The sequence below is a fragment of the Aethalodelphis obliquidens genome, unplaced genomic scaffold (assembly GCF_003676395.1).
Source record: "Aethalodelphis obliquidens isolate GAN/ISIS:26980383/991018 unplaced genomic scaffold, ASM367639v1 scaffold5, whole genome shotgun sequence".
Classification (NCBI taxonomy): Eukaryota; Metazoa; Chordata; class Mammalia; order Artiodactyla; family Delphinidae; genus Aethalodelphis; species Aethalodelphis obliquidens.
The window spans coordinates 50,675,639-50,700,598 of NW_020837949.1; the positions used below are offsets into that span (position 1 = coordinate 50,675,639).

At 45.0% G+C, this 24,960-nt stretch overlaps 1 protein-coding gene across 1 annotated transcript in view; it reads left to right on the forward strand.

Annotated features, from left to right (window-relative positions):
* The window catches only part of GSDME (gasdermin E), a 93,617-nt gene that overhangs the window by 38,307 nt on the left and 30,350 nt on the right, over positions 1-24,960 (forward strand). Inside the window, exons 4-8 of the mRNA XM_027102375.1 lie at positions 1,304-1,424; positions 8,246-8,410; positions 10,358-10,485; positions 11,199-11,394; positions 21,811-21,884. Coding sequence (XP_026958176.1) covers positions 1,304-1,424; positions 8,246-8,410; positions 10,358-10,485; positions 11,199-11,394; positions 21,811-21,884 — 684 coding nt within the window. The remainder of the gene's footprint in view (positions 1-1,303; positions 1,425-8,245; positions 8,411-10,357; positions 10,486-11,198; positions 11,395-21,810; positions 21,885-24,960) is intronic.

A 24,960-nucleotide genomic window follows, 5' to 3' on the forward strand; every position in this document is an offset into this window, starting at 1 on the left:
CAGGGCTAGCACTCACTGGACCCTCCCGGTCCGTGCTCATTCCTGAAGTAAACCCAAGGCCGGGGTGATAGGACACTTGGACGGGCCATGCAGGGTTGGATCAGGTGCTTTCCCAAAAGCAAATGGGTCAAATGAGCATTGGCTAGGTCGACGCACAGATGACCCCTAGAGCCCCTCAGAGCCAAGGGTCTCAAAATGATTCCTTTGCTTTAGCTGCCTTAAATCCCTAATGGATTGAGTTAGGGAAGGTAAAGATCTGTACATATGTCTTTATATACATACACAGATGCTTCTGGATTAAGTTACAGACAGTCTTACCAAGCTGATCCCTGAGCTTCAGTGGAACCGAACTGGCACCGGAGGCTGCAGCCCCAGACTGTGTCCCCTCCAGCTTGCCACGGTGCCCGATATTCTTTTCTTAGAGATTTACTTCTTGGGGTAACTTTCAAATTATACTAGAGGACCCAGAAAAGTTGTATTTAGGAGGTGGAGATACAGGTCCAGGGCTGGACTCTCCCTGGGGTGGGCAGGCCGGACAGAGTGATGAGGCCTGATGGGAGATGGCTTCAGCTGGCCCTGCCGATATTTCTATCCACGGTGATCCCCACCAAAGGCCTGGAGCCTGCCTGGGAGTCAGGAGACCAGCTGGCATCACACTGTGACCAGGATCAAGTTGCTAAAGATGTCTCTGATCTCCAGCATTTGGGCAACGAATAGCTTCTCACCTTCCTCCCCAGGCCACGGTGGGCAAGGGTCATATTTGTGACAGGGTTTGAAGGAGAGAGCTTTGGTGCCTGACTCGGCATTTCCTGCCCGCCCTTCTGTCATCCTTGTGCCTCTCCCCTGGTTTTATCTGACTGCACCGTGTGCCATCCATGAGGTCCAGGAGGATGTGCTCGGGGGGTCTTGCTCTCAGCTAGGTTCTCCTAGTCGGGCTCTCTTACCACTGAGGATTTTCTGAGGATTTCAGAGTTGTTTCCATAATCCTCCACGAGGGAAATGGGAAGTTATCTTGTTTTCTGTCTTCTTTATTCAGCACCATAGACCTAACTTCATTGTATCCCAAACTGGGATCTCGCCTTTGTGCCACCAGGTTGGCCATTGACTTTGGAATACGTGTAGGACATCATGAGGCCGACAAGGATTAAATCCTGGCCCCTGCCCGCTGGTCCCTTTTTCTGCTCCATTCCATGGGCATTTCCCTGGCACTCTTTGTGCACAGGCACTAGGCTGGCCACATGGGGGCAGGAGAAACCTGGGGGAGCCTGAGCACACAGGTGGGAGCATGCGCCCTTGCCCACAGGTGTCAGCGATGGAGGATGGGAACATCATCAAGGACAGCAATGTGGTGCTGGAAATCCCGGCTCCCACCACCATCGCCTACGGCGTCATCGAGCTGTATGTGAGAGCAGACGGCCAGTTCGGTGAGTGTGCCTCAGCTCAGAGCTCTCTGGAGGCGGTTGAGCCATCGCAGAGGGACACCCCATCTTCCCCTGAGACACACACTTGTAGAGGATCCCCCGCTGCTCTGGGGATTGAGAAGAAAGAGGTATCGGAAGAGTTTGGGGATGTCTCAAGACAAGTGAGACGGAGGGCCGCGGTGGGAGGGTGTTGGTGAGGGATGCCCAGATGTCGGTGTGGGGCGTGCTTCACCGACGGGGCACAGGGCGAAGAACGTGGGCTCTGCAGTTGGACGGACTGGGCATCGGCCCCAGCGCCACGGGGTCCTGTGAGGTCTCAGGCAGCTTGCTGAAGCCGCCTGGGCCTCAGCTTCCCGTGTCTGGGAGGGGAAAGACGTTCCCTCACAGGGCTGCGGTGAGGACCAGGGTAGATGCGCTGTGTGAAGTGCCCGGTAGAGCGGTGGCTTATTAAGTACTCACCTTAGCTATTAATAATACTGTCATCGTTGTGATCATCTTACCTCCCGTCCCTGTAGGGAGCCCACAGAGCTGCATTTGACCTTGCTGTCTGATCAGCAGTGTGTTCAAAGCCGGGAGGTCACTGCATCACTTGAAGAAAATAGGGTTTTACAGTTGGTGTGGCTTGTCTTAGATACTCACGGCTCTTCCCTCACACTCTTCCCAGGAAAAGGTTGTGTCAAACCCAAGAAAAGTGTCTGACTGCTTTTTGGGGACATGAATTAATATATGTAACATCATAAATAATTAACTTTTTTAGGTATGATCACAATGTCATGGTTATGCTTATGAAAAGCGTCATCTTAGTTTTTAGAGATTTACAGTGAACTCTTCACAGATGAAATGGAAATATGTCTGTGGTTTGCTTCAAGCACGATGGCGGAGAGTGAGGGGTGTGTGTGGTGGGTAGAGGTGGGGGAGGTCGTCACAGCCGGTCGATGCGTGTGCGGAGGCTCCCTGTACTACTCTGTCCCTGTGCACTTTCGATTCTCCATGATGAGAACATTGTAAAAGGGTGCCGTGACGGGCCATACATGTCCGTGGCTGCCTCCTGCCCTTCCCCCAGTTGTTTTCTGTCAGGTGGCGGGGACCAGGCCAGGGATGCGGGTGTCTTCCGGGAGTCAGCCTTCTGCTCACTCGGCCACGCTAGGTACCACCGTTCAGCTACAACCGTGGGCGCTCGGAATGCTGACTGTCCTATGGGACAGTGGACAAGCCCGCGGATGTGTAAGGGACGTGAAGGGCAATCACTGACCCTCCCTCTTTCGTTTCGCATGTAGAGCAGCCTGTGTTGCGGGGGGGGGAGACAAGAAGCGAAGGTGCCAGTTGTAGGAAGTTGGTCTAGGGGTGGGCCAGGGACCCATGGGATACCAGGAATACCAAGAATCGCGACCAGCAAGCATCCTTTAGGTCTAAGCTTCCAAATTTGCGTCATCCTGGGCATGATGATGATTCTTTCTCTTTGAAAGACTATCCGTCCACTGAACAAACTGCCTATTAGATGATTAAGTTGCCCCCCCAGCTTTTGTCATCAGCGTGTGATAAGCTGTGTGACCACGTGGGCATGTGTGACTCCAGCCCAGGCTGCTGAGGCCTTGGTCATCCTGTCCAGATGGATTGGTGGTGGAGGTGTTGCTTTTGTCAGGCTCTTTGGAAGCTTGGCCCGCACCGAGGATGCCCATGAGTGCTCTGAGGACCCTTTGGTGGCTGGGGGCCAGGCTGGGGCTGCCGTTCCAGGCTTTGGGGCCCCCGGGAGCCCCTCCCTGTTTCTCCGAGGAGGTGGAGGTGCTCTGCCCTGCATGCAGCTCTGTTGGGGCACCTGTCGCTCCCACAGGGGGCGTCTGTTTTCTCAGATGGGGTTGGAAAGACAAAGCCTGCCTGGCGAGGCTCTCCTGTTTGCATTTCAGTTTCAAGCCTTCTATCTTGACTTGCTTCTGCTGTCTTGACAATAAACTCTTTGCGCTGCTGAGCAGAGGTGCCCTGGGGAGTCCTCAGGGTTCCTCTGGCTCTCTTCCCACACCCTGGCCTAGGAAGCCCTTTCCTTTGCCCTCTCCTGCTGCTGCCTGCCCTGCCCGTGCAGCTTGGTGGTCAGGCCCTTGTTCGTGTGACACACTGCCTGATTCTTAAGCCAGTTCTGCTGCTTTTTCCCATCTCTTTTCTGTTGCTCTTCCTGCAGAACGTTCTGATCCGGCTTCATAAACAGCCCTACAGGGGCTGGAAGGGCCCTTAAGAGGCTGCTCGATCTCTCCTCCCACCTTCTGGGTGGGAGTACAGTTGACGAGGATCCTGGCTGTCTTCTGAAACTTCGAGAGGAGGCCACTCCCTCCGTGTCCCTTGGGGGAGGCATCTGTGAGCCCGTCCTTGACGAGGGGTTCGCTCAGCCACGATCCCTCCCTTTGCCAACAGACCCCCCCCAACACCTCTTATGGCCAATCAGAAACATCATGTTATTGTCTTGAACTTTAGCCTTTGCTTTGTAGAATTAGGCATTTACCAGTGTCCTTTCAGCACGAACTTCTGATTGGGCACCTGTGGACGTGAACCTGTGCTTCCCACCCTCCCGGGTCTGTGCACTTCTCTGCAGGTCCAGAGGCCGACACTGACACCCCCCGCCTCGTTCCCATCACAGACTCTTAATTGGCTCCTCTGCTTTGAATCTTTCCCATCCTAACAGTGTAGCTGACGTGATTATTTAAAAATACACATTTGGGGCTTCCCTGGTGGCGCAGTGGTTGAGAGTCCGCCTGCCGATGCAGGGGACACGGGTTCGTGCCCCGGTCCGGGAGGATCCCACATGCCGCGGAGTGGCTGGTCCCGTGAGCCATGGCCGCTGAGCCTGCGCGTCCGGAGGCTGTGCTCCGCAACGGGAGAGGCCACAACAGTGAGAGACCCGCGTACCGCAAAAAAAAAAAAATACACATTTGGTCACTTCACTCACCTGCTCAGACACCCTTCTGAGGCTCCCTTTGTCCCAAGATAAAGTCTGCCCTTCCAGGCACGTCATGTCCAGCCTTGCTTCTCATCACCAGCGCCTCCCAACGTAGTGATACAGCCAGGGTTAACCCACCGCCTGGGAACCCTCCACTCTCCCTTATCGTGAGCCTCTGGAGTGTGCGCCCTGCCTCTTGGCCCAGCTAATTCCTCCCAGGCTTTTGGGGGCTACTTAGACACTGCTTCGTCCAAGAATCCTTTTCTGCTTCTTTCTCCACACCTGCCACTCTGGATTCAGTGGCCTGTCCGCCTCTTCCACTCATATCACACTTACTGTCAAGGCCTAGGTTGTGGTCCTGTTGAATCTCTGGCTCCTTGCAGTGCCTGATGCTGCAAAGAGTGAAGGAGTTGGCAGTGCCTTCAGGGGGGCTGTGCCTATGTGTAAAGGAAGAGTGGTGCTGGGGTCTTGGACTCCCAGAATATGGTTGGGGGGCCCCACAGGGCTATTGGCAGGATTTGAGGCTGTGTTAATGGTCATGGTCCTTGTCCTTGGGGAGCTTTCCCTGGGGGTCAGTTCACGCTTATCCACCTCGGTGCCTGGTGCATAGGGTGGAGCGAGCCAGGGGCATCCTGGATGACTAGGAGTGTGGGTGGGTCGTCGGCTGAATAAACGAAAGCTTGTTTTCTTTGTCTTTAGACAGCTGTCCTGTCTTTATGGATGTCACCAGTGTTCACAGCAATTGAAAACACGTGCTAATACCCATGCCTTTCACATGTCATGCAAGTACTAGGCTCAGCCGCATTCTCATGCCATAGCCTGTACACAAATTATTAAATAGAAGCATAAAATGAACCCTCATTCTTTTTTAAACATTTTTATTGGAGTAGAGTTGATTTACAATGTTGTGTTAGTTTCAGGTGTACAGCAAAGTGATTCAGTGATACATATATCCACTCTTTTAAATTCTTTTCCCATATAGGTCATTACAGAGTACTGAGTAGAGTTTCCTGTGCTATACAGCAGGTCCTTATTAGCTGTCTATTTTATATATAGTAGTGTGTATATGTCAATGCCAGTCTCCCAGTTTATCCCTCCCCTCTTTCCCCCTGGTAACCATAAGATTGTTTTCTACATCTCTAACTCTATTTCAGTTTTGTAATCTTTCTAGATTCCACATATAAGCAATATCATACGATATTTGTTCTGTGACTTACTTCCCTCAGTATGACAATCTCTAGGTCCACCCATGTTGCTGCAAATGGTATTATTTCATTATTTTTTATGGCTGAGTTATATTGCATTGTATATATGTACCACATCTTCTTTATCCATTCCTCTGTTGATGGGCATTTAGGTTGCTTCCACATCTTGGCTATTGTAAGTAGTGCTGCAGTGAACATTGGAGTGCATGTATCTCTTTGATTTATGGTTTTCTCTGGGTGTATGCCCAGAAGTGCGATTGCTGGATCATGTGGTAGTTCTATTTTTAGTTTTCTAAGGAACATCCATACTGTTCTCCATGGTGGCTGTATCAATTTACATTCCCACCAACAGTGCAAGAGGGTTCCCTTTTCTCCACACCCTCTCAGAATTTATTGTTTGTAGATTTTTTGATGATGGCCATTCTGACTGGTGTGAGGTGATGCCTCATTGTAGTTTTGATTTGCATTTCTCTAATAATTAGCAATATTGAGCATCTTTTCGTGTGTTTTTTGGCCATCTGTCTTCTTTGGAGAAATGTCTGTTTAGTTCTAATGCCTATTTTTTGATTGGATTGTTTTGTTGTTGAGTTGTATGAGCTATTTGTGTATTTTGGAGATTAATCCCTTGTTGGTCGCTTCATTTGCAAATATTTTCTCCCATCCTGGCGTTGTCTTTTCCTTTTGTTTATGGTTTCCTTTGCTGTGCAAAAGCTTTTGAGTTTAATTAGGTGCCATTTGTTTTCTTTTTGTTTTTATTTTCATTACTGTAGGAGGTGGGTCAGGAGAACCCTCATTCTTTTTTTTTTTAACATCTTTATTGGAGTATAATTGCTTTACAATGGTATGTTAGTTTCTGCTTTATAACAAAGTGAATCAGTTATACATATACATATGTTCCCATATCTCTTCCCTCTTGCGTCTCCCTCCCTCCCACCCTCCCTATGTCTCCCTCCCTCCCACCCTCCCTATCCCACCCCTCCAGGCGGTTCTTGTGCTATGCGGCTGCTTCCCACTAGCTATCTACCTTACATTTGGTAGTGTCCATGCCTCTTGCTTTGTCACAGCTTACCCTTCCCCCTCCCCATATCCTCAAGTCCATTCTCTAGTAGGTCTGCGTCTTTATTCCTGTCTTACCCCTAGGTTCTTCATGACATTTTTTTTTCTTAAATTCCATATATATGTGTTAGCATACGGTATTTGTCTTTCTCTTTCTGACTTACTTCACTCTGTATGAAAGACTCTAGGTCTATCCACCTCATTACAAATAGCTCAATTTCGTTTCTTTTTATGGCTGAGTAATATTCCATTGTATATATGTGCCACATCTTCTTTATTCATTCATCCGATGATGGACACTTAGGTTGTTTCCATCTCCGGGCTATTGTAAATAGAGCTGCAATGAACATTTTGGTACATGACTCTTTTTGAATTACGGTTTTCTCAGGTTATGTCCAGTAGTGGGATTGCTGGGTCATATGGTAGTTCTGTTTGTAGTTTTTTAAGGAACCTCCATACTGTTCTCCACAGTGGCTGTATCAATTTACATTCCCTCCAACAGTGCAAGAGGGAGAACCCTCATTCTTGAGTTCACACAATTTTTACTTAGCAAGGACACACGGTTGCATTTTTTTTTTTTTTTTTTTTTTTGCAGTACGCGGGCTTCTCACTGCTGTGGCCTCTCCCATTGCGGAGCACAGGCTCCGGACGCACAGGCTCAGCGGCCATGGCTCACCGGCCCAGCCGCTCCGCGGCATGTGGGATCTTCCCGGACCAGGGCACCAACCCGTGTCCCCTGCATCGGCAGGCAGACTCTCAACCACCGCGCCACTAGGGAAGCCCCACACTGTTGCATTTTTACCTACAACTTAGTTACTTTAGTTGGGCCCTCAAATACGGAAATATTTAAGGGGCATTTCTTTTTATAATTTTTAAAAACTTTTTATTATGGAAAATTACACACATGTTCAGAACTACAGATAGTAATATAGTGAACCCCATGTACCTACCATCCAGCTTCAATAACTAGGGCAGTGCATGTTTCATCTATAACTTTCCCACCTCTCTCCACCCCTAGTCAATTGTTTTGAAGCAAATTGTAGGCATTATATTATTTTGTCTATAACTATTGAAATATCTCTAAAAGATAAGGCTTTAAAAAAAAAGACTGGTCTCTTCATACAGATTCATATAGAATATATTCTTTTGTGTATGGATTTTCCTCTCAACATGTTTATAAGGTTCGTTCATATAATTGCAGAAAATAGTTTATTGACGAAGAATAACTGACTCTCCAAGAGCCACGTAACCACTTGTGCACCTAAATATATTGTCAATAATTCTGTATCAGTTTAGTCAAATCAGATTTATCAATCAAATTCCAATTTTCTCAGTTAAATATGGTGGGTTGTTTGTTGGAGCTGGTTTGTTCCAGTCAGGCTAAGGAAGTACTTCTGATGTTTGAAAGGTTGCTTCCTGCCTGTTCACGAGAACCTTATGTTAAGAACAACCATTTCTCCTGTATTTGTAGGAAGTGGCTGAGTTTTGGTCAAATAGCATAATGTGTAGGAAGCGGGTGTATGAGGAAGAGGGTGGACACGTCCCCCTGCCCTGCTTGATTTAGGTAAAGCCAGGTCTGGGATGTGCCAACAAGGTTGACCCTAATGCCCAGCTTGTCCTTTTCCCCCACATTACAGAATTCTGCCTCCTGCAAGGGAAGCACGGGGGCTTCGAGCACGAGAGGAGAAGTGACTCTGCCTTCCTGGACCTCCTGCCCTTACGAGAGTTTGCGTTCTGGGACACGCCAGATGCTGGGCAAGGGCTGCCTGCCTCGGATGGGCCACTGAGTGTTTTAAAACAAGGTATTGCCAGCAGGCTGGGGCATGGTGAGCTGCTGGGTAATTGAGTGCCGTACCCCAGGAGGGGATGCGTCCTTCAGAAGCGGTGACTCCTTAGTGACTTCATGGAAAACATTTGAGGACAGACAGGACGGTGCCTGAATCAGTTCTAGTTCACTCATCAGGGCTCACCCTGGTCAGATCTTAGGGAACCTCAGGTCTTGGATGGCCTGTTTTAAGGAAGGGGTAGGAGGCTGAGGAGGGGAAGAGTTAGGGGCCTAACATTTTCTTTCATCTGAACCACAGGAGTCTTGCTGACTACCAGGAAGAGCTAGTCAGCAGCAAGGAGAGAGAACCCAAGTTTTGCACTTGTTTCATTTATTCCAGGCTTCATTGCCAAGACAGGCAGCGCTTCGTTAGCTTCACAAAATGCTCTCTTGGAGGCCCTTATCCACGTGGCATGAAGCCGTGAGATGCCAAGGCATCCCGCGAGGAGGAGGGCAGTACCTGTGACTTGCCTGCAGCAATTCCTTTCGCTCCCCACAGCATTTTGTGTTTTTTAAAAAAGTTTCTTGTAGGGGGTAGGGCAGGAATTAGTAGGAGTGCAGTATATAGTGGAAGAGGAGATGGGCAAGGAAAAAGAGAAAGCGAATAATTAAGAGCTTAGGGAAAAAGAGCTAGAACCAGCTCAGAATATCTCTGGCTTGGAGGGTTAGAGGAGAGACTCATCAGTGGGGCTTCAACGAGTCCCAAACCAGAATATAGATGCTTTTGTTTCTGTAGCAGAAATATCAATGTTGACAGAATTGGCAGTGAAGGTCCAATCTTAAGGCTTTCCCATCTCATGCAGGGCTGCAGGCCCCCTCACGGTAACTGGGTGTGATTTTCAGCTGCCACTTAAGCGATGTCAATGTCACGGGTTAGAATCACATCAGCAGTGGTGCTACAGCCTTGAACTGCACTACAGGAAGTGACACGACAGGCTGAGCTTTCTTATAACTTCCTTACCCACCAGTCCACCCTGTCAGTTGGTCATTCCAGTCAGCCTGGCATGGAGAGGGGAGGCTGGGTAGTTTAGGCAGGAGTAGGGTGGGCACCCGCCTCTGTGCACTTGGACCCTAGACCAGCCAGGACGGCCCTTCTCTCCAGACTGGGGCTGGCGAGGAACTAATTGTGTTTACAGAGCAGTTTTTGAGTATAACTGTTGTCTGGAATTTGACATCAGCGGAGGGTGCATTTATATATTGGTCTGCATCCCTGTATAGGAAAGCTTTGGTTTATCAAATCTTGTTTTTAAATTCCCACTGGGCTTAAGTCACTAGAAACTTTTGACTGTCCTAAAATGAAAACGGAAGATTTTAAGGGGAGCGGCTCAAGCATCCTGAAGAGGACGTTAGTAATCCAGCTGGGATTCTAACCCATTCTCCAGGATGGGTGAAGAAGAATGGAGAAAGTGGAATATCTGTGTTTGCCCAGTGAAAATTGTGCCAGCCCCTTGAAAAGCATGCATTTAATATTAAAGGATACAAAATCTGTAGTGTATTAGAAAGATATGAAAAAGAATGTATTTTGGAATTTGCACGATGACTCTGAAGGTTTGTAAAAGTCCTGATGTTCAGTAATTCAGCCTCGATAATTTAATAATTCTAAATGACTTTTCCAGAAAATAACTGATTAGACTTAATGTTTAGTGAGTCAGCAGGAAACTAAAGTCTGAAACAAAACCCGGCTTCCCTCTTCTCTGTTTTTTTGTCTCTTTCTGTCTCCCCTCCCTCTTTCTTCCTTTAGTAGTTTGACTGGTTAGTAAAAAACATGCAGGGTGGTATTTAACGCGTCCTTTATTTCTGAGTTCCAAGACTGCAGCTGGAAGTGTTTATGAAAGAACAGAGGACAATTAGCTATAAAAAGCAAGTTACTGGTCCTCCTTCTGAGATAAGTCACGAGACTGGGTATGTTCTGCTGCTTTCACAGCCCCTCTGTTCTTGGAGAGGAATTTCCATCCCTTTGTGGAACTGCCAGAGCAGCAACAGAGAGCTCTGAATGACGTCCTCCAGGCGGTCCTGTTTGATGAAGAATTACTCTTGGTTCTGGAGCAAGTGGTAAGACCGGAGACATCTCAAGGTAGTGTCTTCGCATGGTTTTCTGGAGATGTGGATGGGCTAGATCTCTTGGGATAAGGCCTTGAGCTGGGATAAAATGGTGTCTAAAATTTCCCCACCTCCTTTTAACCCTAAAGCTTCTTTTTTTTCTTATTCCCAGGTCCTTAGTTTTCTAACTGCAGAAAGGTAGTCGATGTGAATAGAAGGGTGTATTAGTTTCCTAGGGCTGCTGTAACAAATGACCACAAACTCCAATTTACTCTCTTACAATTCTGGAGGCCACAAGTCTAAAGTCAAGGTGTCATTAGGGCCATGCTTCCCCACAGGCTCTAGGAGAGAATCCTTTTTTGCCTCCTCCAGCTTCTGGTGGCTCCTGGCATTCCTTGGCTTGTGGCCACATCGCTCAAATCTCTACTCTGTCTTCACATGGCCATCTACTTTCCTGTCTCTTAAAGGACACCCACCATTGGATTCAGGGCCCACCCCAATCCAGGATGATCTCGAGATCCCTACCTAAATTACATCTGCAAGGATGCCAGATAAGGTCTCATTCTGAAGCTCCAGGTGGACCTATATTTGGAGGACCACTCTCCATCTCACTACAAGGCTTGTGTGTCATGGGGCAGAGGCCTATGTTGTGCCCAGCTTGGCCTGTGGCTTTACTAGATCTGTCTCTCTTCTCTTCCCTGCCGCCCCCCCATCTCTCCCTACAGTGTGAGGACATAGTCAGCAGCCTGTCACCCTCATTGGCGGTGCTGGGGAAGCTGAAGCCTTCACAGCAGCGGGATCTCGTGGCCTTCCTGCGGCTAGTGGGGTACAGTGTGCAGGGCGAGTGTCCAGGCCCAGAGGATGTGGTCCACAACCAGAAACTCCTTTCTACGGCCTACTTCTTGGTCAGTGCGCTAGCAGGTATGGAAAAAAAAAGGGGGAAGAAATGCTGTTGCCTTGAAATTACTTTGCTTACTTTGTGGACGATTTGGTACATAAGGTTCCCTCCCTTTCAAGCGGTGCAGGGATGATAGGCAGTGGAAGACTGAGGAAGTTAACAGGATTGCCGTGAAGTCACGGACTTGAGTATGAAGGAGGCCTGTCTGCTGCCAGCCTCCTCCAGTGTCTTGGAGAGAGGGCTTCCCTTTCCTCCCCCAGCGAGGGCTGTCTGTGGGCACACGCCCCCACCAACACAGGAAATCAGTTTCCCCAGACACAGCCGGTGATGCACACTCGTTGCCTGGCAATGCTGAGTGGCAGTGGCTTGCATTTGGCACCTGCTCTCTCCCCCAGTGTCTCGTTCCTTCTGATCCTCTTGTTCCTCTTTGCAAACTTACGGCTCTACCCCAAGTGCAGCATTGTGGCCATTAGGGCAGGGAGGCTGCAGAGAGCATCCCAATGCACTAGGTTGCTGGGCCCAGCAGCTCCACAACTTCCACATGCATCCTGGCCATCCAATTATTATTGAGCAGTGGACGCCGCCCTGACACTTCTTTGCCAGCTCCCATCCGGAACGCACCTTGCCAGAGGGTCTGTGGTACCACAAGGTGGTCATCCTGTATGAGGAAGCTGGGCTTTCACTTCCTTCTCAGAAAGGCAAGACCTGGCAAGGCAGCCCAGTCTTAGTCCCCACAACTTCCCTTCAAGGTGACGTTAGGGCACTGGGCTCCTGATACATTCAGAGTTCCTCCCCAGCACCACAGGGGAACAAAGGCCCAGGAGTCTCCAGTCTTTAAACAATTAATCAGAGCAAATGCCTCTCCCAGCTCCATATGCCAATGAATGTACGCTCTATGCCTTATTCCAAGTCATGGGTAAACATTTTGACTGGGATAGGACATAAGACAGAGCCCTGTGGAACTCCACTGGAGACCTTTTCCCAGTGTTAATTGGTATATCAGAGAGTTTAATTACTGGCATTCTATCAGGAGCTAATCTACAGGCCAGAGTTCTCTAGCTTGCGAGAAGCTCTTTCTTCACATACCCTATTACTTACTGAAATTTTTTTTAAACATCTTTATTGGAGTATAATTGCTTTACAATGGTGTGTTCGTTTCTGCTTTGTAACAGTGAATCAGTTATACATATACATATGTTCCCATATCTCTTCCCTCTTGCGTCTCCCTCCCTCCCACCCTCCCTATCCCACCCCTCTAGGTGGTCACAAAGCACCGAGCTGATCTCCCTGTGCTATGCAGCTACTTCCCACTAGCTATCTATTTTAATCTCAATAGGCTGGACGATTGATGTCAAATATGTAACACATGGCCAACACTGTGAATGCACCACAGTCCCCTTTTTCCTGAGCCTGGACACAGCCTCAAATTCTCTGCAGCCTTGCACACAGGCAGCCACTTGGGGTTGGCACATAACGTGAGACTTAACCTGCTGTGTCTGAGCTGGAAGCTCAGGGATAGTGAGATGTTTAAGTGCAGCTGAAAATATCTGCAGCCTGTTTCTAAACCAACGGTGCTCTTCTGCATCTTTCTGAACTGAGGTCTCATTTATGTGTTGGTCACTGTGGAGGTCGGATTGGTGTAAGCTCTTTCACTAATGCTCTTGTTTATTCTTGGCCCTTCTGAGTTGACCTTTTCCTCCTACAACAGTCTTCTCTTCTCAGAATCTGGGAAAGGTGCTAGAACAGGAAATGGCCCCTTTTTGAGGCCTGTTTCCAGCTTTCTAAGTAATAACACTAGTTTTTTCTATAGCATTTACTTTTTTAAAAAAACAACTGAGATATAATTGACACGTATATACATTAATTTCAGGTGTACAACAAAATGATTCGATATTTGTGTATATGTCTCATTAACTATGTATGCATCACCATACATAGTTAAAAGTTTTCATCACAAGAAAAATAAACTTTATAAGATTTACTCTTAGCAACTCTCAAATATACAGTATCGTTAACTCTAGTCACCATCCTGCACATTACATACCCGTGACATATTTTATAGCTGGAAGTCTGTACTTTTTAACCGTCTTCACCCATTTTACCCACCCATATACATTTTACCCACCCCCACACACACCCCTCCCAATCTGCTCTATGAGCCCTTTTTTATTTTAAGACTCCGTATATAAGTGAGATCATACGTTGTCTTTCTCTGTCTGACTTATCTCACTTAGCATAATGTTCTCAAGGCCCATCCATGGTGTCACAAATGGCAAGATTTCTTTTTTTAACTGATTAATAATATTCCTCTGTGTGTGTACCACATATTCTTTATCCATTCATCCATTGGTGGACACTTAGGTTGCTTCCCTATCTTAGCTTTTGTAAGTAATGCATCTTTTCAAGTCAGTGTTTTCGTTTTCTTTGGATAAATACCTAGGAGTGGAATTGCTGGATCCAATTATGGTAGTAAGACTTAATTTTTTGAGTAGCCTTAAAAAATTCTCACCAACAGTGCACAAGCGTTCCCTTTTTTCACATCCTTGCCAACACTTGTTATTTCCTGTCTTTTTGATAATAGCCATCCTAACAGATGTGAGGTCATACCTCAGTGTGGTTTTGATTTTAATTTCCCTGATGATGAGTGATGTTGAGTACCTTTTCATGTACCTATTAGCCATCTGTGTGTCTTCTTTGGAAAACTGTCTATTCAGATGTTCTGCCCTTTTTTTAAAAATTTTTAAAATGTATTATTTATTCATTTATTTTTGGCTGCGTTGGGTCTTCATTGCTGCACGCAGGCTTTCTCTAGCTGTGGCGAGTGGGCTTCTCATTGCAGTGGTTTCTCTTGTCGTGGAACACGGGCTCTAGGGTGTGCAGACTTCAGTAGTTGTGGCACACGGGCTCAGTAGTTGTGGCGCATGGGCTTAGCTGCTCCGTGACATGTGGGATCTTCCTGGACCAGAGCTCGAACCCGTGTCCCCTGCACTGGCAGGCAGATTCTACTGTGCTGCCAGGGAAGCCCCTTCTGCCCATTTTTAAATTGGATTTTTTTTTTGCTATTGAGTTGTATGAGTTCTTTATATGTTTTGGATATTAACCCCTTATCAGATATATGATTTGCAAGTATTTCTTTCCCCATCAATAGGCTGCCTTTTCATTTTGTTGATGATTTCCTTTGCTGTGCAGATCTTTAGTTTGATGTAGTTTCACTTGTTTATTTTTGCTTTTGTTGCCATTGCCTTTGGTATGAAATCCAAAAAAATCATTGCCAAGACTGACGTCAAGGAGCTTATTTACTGCCTATGTTTTCTTCTAATTTTATGGTTTCAGGTCTTATGTTTAAATCTTTGATCCATTTTGAGTTAGTTTTTCTGTATGGTGTAAGATAGTGGTCCCGTTTTCCCAGCACCATTTATTGAAGACTGTTCTTTCTCCATTGTACATTCTTGGCTCCTTTGTTGTAAATTAATTGACAATATATGCATGGGATTATTTCTGGGCTCTCTATTTTGTTCCACTGATCGATGTGTCTGTTTCTATGCCAATACAATACTATTTTGATTAATGTAGCTTTATAATATAATTTGAAATTAGGGCGTGTGATATCTCCAGCTTTGTTCTTCTTTCTCAAGATTGCTTTGGCTCTTCAGAATCTTTTATAGTTTTAAACAAATTTTATAATTGTTTGTTCTATTTCTGTGAAGAATGCCATTGGAATTCTGATAGCGGTTGCACTGAATCTGTAGCTTGGGTAGTATGAACGTTGTAGCAGTATTCTCCCAATTCATGAACATGAAATATCTTTCCAGTTATTTGTGTCTTCTTCAACTTCTTTCATCAGTGTCCTATAGTTTTCAGTGTACAGGTCTTTTACCTCTACGGTTAAATTGATTCCAAGGTATTTTATTCTTTTTGATGCAGTTGTAAATCGGATTGTTTTCTTAATTTCCTTTTCTGATAGTTTGTTATTAGTGTATAGAAATGCAACAGATTTTTGTATTTTGATTTTGATACTGCAACTTTACTGACTTTATTCGTGCTAACAGTTTTTTGTTATTTAGGGTTTTTTCTATATATAATATCATGTCATGTGCAAATAGGGATAGCTTTACTTCTTCCTTTCCGATTTGGATGCCTTTTGTTTCCTCTTCTTGCTTAACTGTTCTGGCCAGGACTTCCAATACTATGTTGAATAAAAGTGGTGAGTGGGCTTCCTTGTCTTGTTTCTGACCTTAGAGGAAAAGCTTTCAGTTTTTTACCACTGAGTATGATGTTAGCTGTGGACTTGTCATATCTGACCTTTATTATGTTGAGATATGTTCCCTCTTTACCCACTTTGTTGAGAGTTTTTATCATAAATGGATGATGAGTTTTGTCAAGTGCTTTTTCTGTGTTTATTGAGATGATCATATGATTTTTATCCTTCCTTTTGTTAATATGGTGTATCACATTGATTTGCAGATGTTGAACTGTCCTTGCATCTCTGGACTAAAATCCCATTTGATCATGATGTATGATTCTTTTAATGTATTGTTGAATTTGGTTTGCTAATATTTTGTTGAGGATTTTTGCATCTACGTTCATCAGGGATGTTGGTCTGTAATTTTCTTGTGGTGTCCTTGTCTGATTTTGGTATCAGGGTAATGCTGGCCTCATTATAAAATAAGTTTGGAAGTGTTCCTTCCTCTTATTTTTTGGAAGAATTTGAGAAGGACTGGTTTCAATTCTTTAAATGTATGCAGAATTCACCAGTGAAGCCATCCTGGTCCTTGACTTTCGTTTGTTGGGAGATTTTTGATTACTGATTCAGTCTACTTAGAAAATCTGAAAAGACTGATTACTACTATTTCTTCCTGATTCAGTCCTGGCGGATTGTATGCTTCTAGGAATTTATTAATTTCTTCTAGGTTGTCCAATGTTTTGGTATATAATTATTCATAGTACCCTCCTATGATCTCTTGTATTTCTGGGGTATCAGTTGTAACATCTCCACTTTCATTTCTGATTTTTTAATTTTTTTTTAACATATTTATTGGAGTATAATTGCTTTACAATGTTGTTAGTTTCTGCTCTATAACAAAGTGAATCAGCTATATGTACACATATATCCCCATATCCCCTCCCTCTTGCATCTCCCTCCCACCCCTCTAGGTGGTCACAAAGCACTGAGCTGATCTCCCTGTGCTATGCGGCTGCTTCCCACTAGCTATCTGTTTTACATTCTTTTTTTTCTTGGCAAGTCTAGCTAAAGGTTTGTTAGTTTTCTTTATCTTTTCAAAGAACCAGCTATTAGTTTCATTGATTTTTTTTTTCTCTTATCAGTCTGCATTTCATTTAATTTCCACTCTGATCTTTATTATTTCCTTCCTTCTACTAACTCTGGGTTTCATTTGTTCTGTTTTTTTGAGGTATAAAGTTAGGTTGTTTGAGATTTTTCTTATTTCCTAAGGTAGCCATTTATTGCTGTGAGCTTTCCTCTTAGAACTGGCTTTGCTGCATCCCATACATTTTGATATGTTGTATTTCCATTTTCATTTGTCTAAAGGTATTTTTGATTTTTCTATTGATTTCTTCTTTGACATATTGTTCAGTAGCACATTGTTTAATCTCCACATATTTTGACTTTTCCAGTTTTCTTGTAGTAATTGATTTCTACTTTTATACCATTGTGGTTCGGAAAAACGCTTGATATGATTTCAGTCTTCTTAAATTTATTAAGACTTGTTTTGTGGCCTGTAAAATATGACCTATCCTGAAGAATGTTCCATGTGTGCTTGAGAAGAATGTATGCTCTTTTCCTTTTGTATGGAATGTGCTCCATATATCTGTTAAATCCATCTGATCTAATGTGTCATTTAAGGCCACTATTTCTTAATGGTTTTCTCTCTGGATGATCTATCCATTGATCAAAGTGGAGTATTAAAGTCCCCTACTCTTATTGTATTGCTATTTCTCTTATGTTGGGTGCATAAATATTTAAAAGTGTTATATCCTCTTGTTGGATTGACCCCTTTATCATTATGTAATGCCCTTCTTTGTCTATTACAGTCTTAATTTTAAGTCTATTTACTGCAGATATAAAGAAAGTCTATATAACCCTAGCTTTCTTTTGGTTTCTGTTTGCATGGAATATGTTTCCATCCCTTCATTTTCAGTCTGTGTATGTCCTTGCATCTGAAATGAGTCTCCTATAGGCAACATAATGGTCTTTTTAAAAAAAAATTTATCCATTCAGCTACTCCATCTTTTGACTGGAGAACTTAATCCAATTACATTTAAAGTTATTACTGATAGATATGTACTTATTGCCATTTTATTAATTACTCTGTGGCTCTTTGGTAGTTCTTTGTTCCTTTCTTCTCTTGCTCTCCTCCTTTGTGATTTGATGATTTTCTCTATTGGTATGCTTAGATTGCTTTCTCTTTACTCTTTTGTGTATCTGCTATAGGCTTTTAATTTGTGGTTACCATGAGGACTACATACCAACTTAAAATAGACGGTTATAAATACCTGTTGGTAACAACTTAAGTTTGAACGCATTCTAAGGCTCTACTTTTTTACTCTCCCCCTCCTGCCATTTTATGGTTTTGATGTCACAAATTATATCTTTTTATCTTGCATATCCCTTAACAAATTATTGTAGTTATAGTTATTTTTTTACTAATTTTGTCTTTTAATCTCGTACTAGTTTTGTGATTAATCTACCCTTACAACATTATTCTGAAGTTTACTATATATTTACCTTTACCAGTGAGATTTATATTTTCATATGTTTTCCTATTACTACTCTTTCATTTCAGCTTAAACAAGTTCCTTTTACATTTCTTGTAAGGCTCGTCTAGTGGTGATGAATTCCTTCAGCTTTTGCTTGTCTGGAAAATTCTCTCCCCTACAATTCTGAGTGACAACTTTGTCAGGTAGTCTTGGTTGCAAGTTTTTTTCGTTCGGTACTTTCACTATATCATACCACTCCCTTCTCGGCTGCAAAGTTTCTGCTGAGAAATCTAATCTGCTGATAGCCATGTAGGTGGGGTTCCCTTGTGTGTAACAAGTTGTTTTTCTCTTGCTGCTTTTAAGATTCTCTCCTTGTCTTTAACTTTTGACATTTTAATGTGTTGTGGTGTGGGTCTCTTTGGGTTCCTCTTACTTGGAACCTCCAGTCTGGGTTTCCTGGGTCTGAGTGTCTGTTTCCTTCCCCAGGTTAGGGAAGTTTTCAGCCCCTTTCTCTCTTCTTCTGGGATCCCTATAGTGCAAATGTTGGTCTGCTTGATGTTGTAGCATAGTTTCTTAAGCTGTGTTCACTTTTTTTTCACTTTTTTCTTTTTGCTGCTCTGATTGGGTGAGTTTCATTGCCTTGTCTTTGAATTCAATGATCATCTGCTTCATCTAGTCTGTGGTTGAACCCCTCTAGTGTCTGTTTTGGTTCATTTATTGTATTCTTCATCTCTGTGACTTCTATTTGGTCCTTTCCTATATTTTCTCTTTCTTTGTTGAAGTTCTCACTGTGTTCATCCATTCTTCCCCCAAGCTTATTAAGCATTTTTAACTCTTTAGCAGGCAGATAAATCACTTATATGCTTTTCATTCAGGACCTTTTCTGAGCTTTTATCTTGTTCCTCTGTTTGGAACATATTTCTCTGTTTCTTCATTTTCCTTGACACTCTGTGTTTGTTTCCATGCAGAAGGTAAAGTAGTCTCCTCGCACGTGAGGGAGTGGTCTCATGTAAGAGAGGACTTTATTCAACCTCACCCTAGCTCTTTGTTGTCTCTCAAACCTTTGTGATTGTCCAAGCAGCCTGTTTTTAGTGGCTCCCAATAGTTGAGGGTTGGTCAACACCTGTCAGTGCCCCAAAGAGGATCTCAGTCAGCACCTAGATTTAGGCTGATTACAAGCCAGACCTTCAGGCAGCAGCTTTTAAAGTACACAAGTATATACAGACCACAGTGTAAATCCTGCTAGCCAGTAGAGCCAGGTGACCTAGAAGTGTCACTGGGTGGCAGTCACAGAAATCACAAGCCAGACGATTGTATAAGCTCCTTTCCAGGAGATACCAGCAACCTGGAATGAGGCAGATGGAGAGCACAAAGGTAGCATCCATTGGCCTCTGTTCCGAGAGCAGACCCCTAGACGTATGTCAAACCAGAAGCTTGCCCCTCAGGCCGAGCAACTGGGCCTCTTTCACAGAAAGACTAGGGGTGTGTTTCAGTTTGCTGTCTGACAGTGCTTTGGGGGTGGTAGCTGGCCAAGAACAGTCTGATTGTTACAGTCCCGAGGGACCCAGGAATGCAAGCCCTGCTGGCCATGAGAGCCAGACGATCAAGGGGCGTTTCCTAGGTGGCAGCCACAAAAACAAGGGCACCAGAGATGTGTCATAGCCCTTCTCTGGGAAATACTGGTGCTTTGAAGTGTGGCAGAGGGAGGGTGCAAAGATGGTGTCTGATGGCCTCGGTCCCCAGAGAGTACACCAGCAGGTCCCTAGGTGCGTGTTAAATTACATGCCTACCCCCAGGCCGATGCTTTATGATAACAAATAAGCCTCTTTCATAGAGAGTGTGGGGGTTTTTCAAACAGCTGCTTCTGTGCTGGGTCCTAGGGGTGGGTAAGTCCTGTGCAAGCCCTTTAAGAATGATTTCTCAGTTCACTATAGGCATATGGGTTTGTTTTCCTTGTTCACCTGATGTATGGGAGTTGCTCAGGTAGTTTGGGGTTTCTTCAGAGGAAACTGTCCCATATGTCGCTGTAGATTCAGTTTGTCCGTGGAGGGAGGTGAGTTCCGGATCTTCTTATGGTGCCATCTTGAACCGCCCTCCCCGTTTGTTTAAAGCACTTCAGTCTCAGCATCTAGCCCATCTCCTGGAACACTTCCCCTACTATTTCGTGACCTTAAGCATGAACTTCCCAGGTTTCATTTGTAAAATAGTTAGAATGTGAAAGATCAAAAGAAATCATTTCAATTCCAGAAACAATGAAGAAGCCTCTACTGTGTTTTAGGCACTGCTAGATGCTGAGGTAGGAGGAAATCATCATTCCCACCCTCAAGGGAACTACAGTCAAGCAGTGAAATTAGGTGGTAAGCGCTGTAAAGTAGAGCTGTGTCCCTAGCACCATGCTCAAGGTCGTGAGTGACCACTGAGTAACACGGAAGTAAAGCATTTCTAAGAATAAGGGATGATGACGATTACATGGGACTTGGGAGTCACCTGAGCAGTGAGGAATGGACACATGAACGGGTGAGATGACTTGTGATGGTAGCTCAGCCAGGACATCCTGTCCCAGGGGGCTTTGTCCCGGCCCTTCACAGCCCTGTGGATCTTTCCACAAGGCCCCATACCTTTACCATCTTCATCTTCCTGATTTGGGAGCCGGGCCTCCTTGAGGATCTGTTGAAAACGGTGGGGACTCTCTGGAGACAAAAGCACATTTAAACGCCATTTAGGGAGTTCTCTGGCAGGCTCGGACCTCGGGGCTGCCCCATGCCCCTAGCAGCCTTCCGCTCTTGGGAGAAGGCTGTGTTTCGTTGTGCTCTGTTGGGCCACAGCCTCAGCGACACACTGCCATTTGTATAAATAAGGCTTCTAATTAGTGCAGGAGATGGGGGTGTTCATGAGTGTTCCCTGCGCCAGATGATGGAGCAGACGATTCTTTTCTCTTTTGCCTTTTCAGTGCAAAGGTTGTATCCCAAGGGATTGGGTCCTTTTAGCAACTGCATCTGTTCTACCTTGGGAGGTATTTAAAACTGGTTTTGACTAACACCGATCTGGATTTCCTTTTCCTGGGGCTTGGCAGGACCCTTCTGCGGCAGCCCCCAGCCTTATACAGCTCTGTGCCAATGCTCTCTGCCACTGGTACCCTTGTGTTGAGCTAGCTGTGGGCCAGGGGGCCCTGCACAGTCCTGGGCTCAAGAGGTCTGCTGTGCCACCCCTTGACTAGACCACATTGTATCTTTCTCCCCCAAATGATTAGTGACCTAGGTATAACCCTTTATAGTTTACATAGTTCTCTGACATAGGCAGAAAAAAAGAAAATCTATAGAATGCAAATGAGGAACCTTGCTGAGAGAGGTATACCCAAGGTCGCTCCCAAATATTTAGTGGCGCTCAAACATAGCTCTTCTGTCACCAAACCCCAGGTTCTTTCTACTTTTCTATGCTGATTCACTTTTCCCTGAGTCTGTACCGTTCTTTCTGATTGGCAAATTGCATGTAAGAAATATCCTCTGGTGAACACAGAGCTAGTTACCTGGTCCCTACATCTATTTTCTAAAAGGCCTTTGCTGCCAGTTTAGCCCCATTCATTCATTTATTCTACAATTACTGAGCATATCCTCTGCCTGACTGGTAGAGGATATATAAATTAGGTACAGCTCGGGGGCTGGCTCTGTTTCCATGGGTGCTTTTTGATGGTGACTGATTTTTTTTTTTTTTTCCTCCTGCAGAAATGCCAGATAACGCAGCAGGTCTGCTGGGCACTTGTTGTAAGCTCCAGATTATTCCTACACTGTGCCATCTGGTAAGAACCTCCCAGAGAGGACCTGGGGATGGGCAGGAACAGGGAAGTGATGAGGAGATGGACACCTAACAGCTGATAAAACTCGCTAGGCTTTCTCATCCACAACAGCCCTTCAAAATAGGTTAAAACAGGTATTATTAATCTCTCTCTTTTTTACACCCTGCCCACGTCACACACCCCACAGGAAGGCTAAGGCTCAGAGGGAAAGGAGTTATTTGAAGAACTTGCTAGCAGGGCTAGGACTCAAACCTTATATTTATACTCCAAATCTCATGATTTTTGCATTTTTTGGAGAGAATTTTGGCCAAGGCTTGGTGCAGTGTTGCAGGGAAGGGGCCTGACACCACATTATTTGCAATGGCAGTTCTGTGGCTGGACCAGTTTGATTCAGCTCTGCATCAAATTCAACAGGGGAGGTATTCAAGAGGACTGCTTTGTCTCAGGGAGACATTTCATTTTCTCCTAGGAATATCATTAGCTTCATGCCCTCAGGAAATGCCATGGCAAGAGCAAGAGCTAGGTAATGATGAGCTTAGCCCTGAAAGTCAAGGTTAAGCTTTTCCTTTTTAAATTACAAACTGGGTCATCAATAGAAGGGACCATCAGTAGGCTGGGGCAGCTCCTCTGTTGTAGCTTCTGCAGGTGTTGCTCAGCCTAGGGCAGAGAAGCAGAGGATACCCGGCTATGTTATTTTGAGGCCTGGTTACTAAGGGCTGAGGCCAGCATGCTATGTAGACCCAAAGGACCAAAGCTCAGAGCTCTGCTCCCAGATCTGGGAAGCAGGTATTGGGGTAGACTGCCTAGATAGGACCCTGCAGTTTGTTATGCATCTACTCTGGGAACTTTGAGCACTGTGGTTAGTGACATCCAGAGACTGCAGCAAGGCTTCATTCCAAGGAGCAGTTTAGATGTCATTCACAACCGAAAGCAGATTCTACCTGTGCAGAGGAATGCTGTGCTCTTGTACTTTGACCACAAAAACTGAACTACTTGAAAATGAGCCAGCATGCCACTGTGGTGCGGCCAGCTAAGGGTAAAGGCTGATGGCGCAGTTTGGTTATGGAAACAATATGTATCATTATCTAACTGTCTGCAATGACAGCAACTCTGCTTTCTAGCTTAGCTCCCTTTTGCAGCAACTAAGTATTTAGCATTTCCCAAGTCAGCCCTCACCATGTATTTACAAAGTCATTAACTGCATTCAGGAAGTATATAAAAAAGAAAATACTGCCGAGACTGCATTAGCTAACTCCCTCCCTCTCCCAACCAGCTCACAGTTAGTTGTCATCTTCCCTGCAGGTCTGCTCTAGGATTTGATCTTTGGGTTGCTTCCAAGTTCTGCTCTGTTGGTGTTTTGGGAGTAGCCATTAGGACGCACTTGGAGTCCCAGCACAGCTGGTATTCTACCTTGGTGCAAAACTACCCACCCACAGAGTCATCTCTTTGCCTTTGTGGGCTGCTCAACATAAAGAAGTAATTTTTCTTTATGCGAAGACACTCAGGAAGGTCTTTAATCTCCCCTAGAGCTCATAACAACGTTTGTTAGGACCGCAAGGCTCTTGCCTCCTGAAGGAATCTGGGTATCTTATGTTTCCTGTAGGTATTTACTTACAGCAGGGTACAGAAATCTCCTTGTATGCCTGTCTTGTCTTGTCTGGTGGCCAGAGTAACTTTGAGAGGCTTGCTGAAGGGCTTTTGAAAGAACAGCGTCAGATACACTAACAAACAAACACATTTGCGAACTGGTGAAAGAGCTGGTAAGAAAGAGAATCATCTGGAGGGAATGTTAATTTCACACATTCCCCCCCCCCCCCTTTGGGTGACTGTAATCTCTCTTATACTGAGAAGTGCCTCTGGGCACTTGGGGTTGGCAGATGTTCAGAGAAGAAGGCAGGATGTTGCTGGGTGCTTCTCCACCAGACCCAGGACACAGCCCACTGTGCTGCATCAGTGGAGCTCATTCTTAAATCACCGGATGTGGTGCTCATGCTTAAAGAAGCAGGCCAGATCCACTCCCTAAAGCATCATCTACAATTTACAGTCTAGGCCACGTGGTAACAGGAAACCTGTGGTTACACTGTGTGAGTTGCATTGGGTGAATCTACAAGGTGTAGATTTGTAAGGCTGATTTTGATAACAGACACACAAGTTCCTTTATATGCAAATGAGTGCTGCCCTTCAGCCCCTGGGGCAAGTTGCTTATTACTTTTAGTAAGAAAGATGATTATCAGTGCTCAGAACATGTCTGGAATTCTTTTGGAGTCCCTTCAGAGTCAGTTAAAATTCATGCATACCTTTATAAGGCTTCATTTTTTATTTTAAATTTTACTTTCTACATTATTAATCTGATCTGGTTCTGAGTGCCTGTTTAAAATTCAAATCTACTGGCAAATTTGTAATTACTAAAGATTAAAAACAACTGTGTCAGAGGCACCGCTCAAGACCCTAAAAACAAAGTTTCACAGGTTCTGAGCAGTTGCAACTAGAGCAGTGTTTGATGTGACTTCTCTGAAGAACTAAGGTTCAACTGAGGGTCGATGTTCTAGGCAGGGTATGAGGTAAGCACAATGGACCAGGTCCCTGCTCTCCTGGGCAGCTTAGGTTTTAATAAACAGAGTAAACAGGGAATGTCAGGAAGATAATTTCAGATACAGCAAGCATATGAAGACAATAAAATAATGTAATAGTGGCTGGGATATGGGGGTAGCGAGTGGCTCAGAGGATTAGGAAAGGCCCTTCTGATGTGGCATTTCAACCAACAGCTCAGAGATGAGAAGGAAAGTTCTGTGGGGAACTCTGGAGGAAGGATGTCGCAGGTGGAAGGAAGAGCTTAAGGCAAGAAGCATCACTAAATAAACCATGGTACCTGCCTTTGAGGAGTTCATGCAAACATGTAAGACATTCTAACAGGTGAATTAAAATTAAAAAAAACAAACCGTACATACTGTGTGTATAAGAAAGTTATATGCTGACCTTTCTAATCTACTGGAGTTGTTGGATCCAGTAGAAGATAGAGTTCAGAGAGTAGGGATTGGGTCAGAGGACTCCAGGCGAAGTGGAGGTCCTGGCCTGGGCC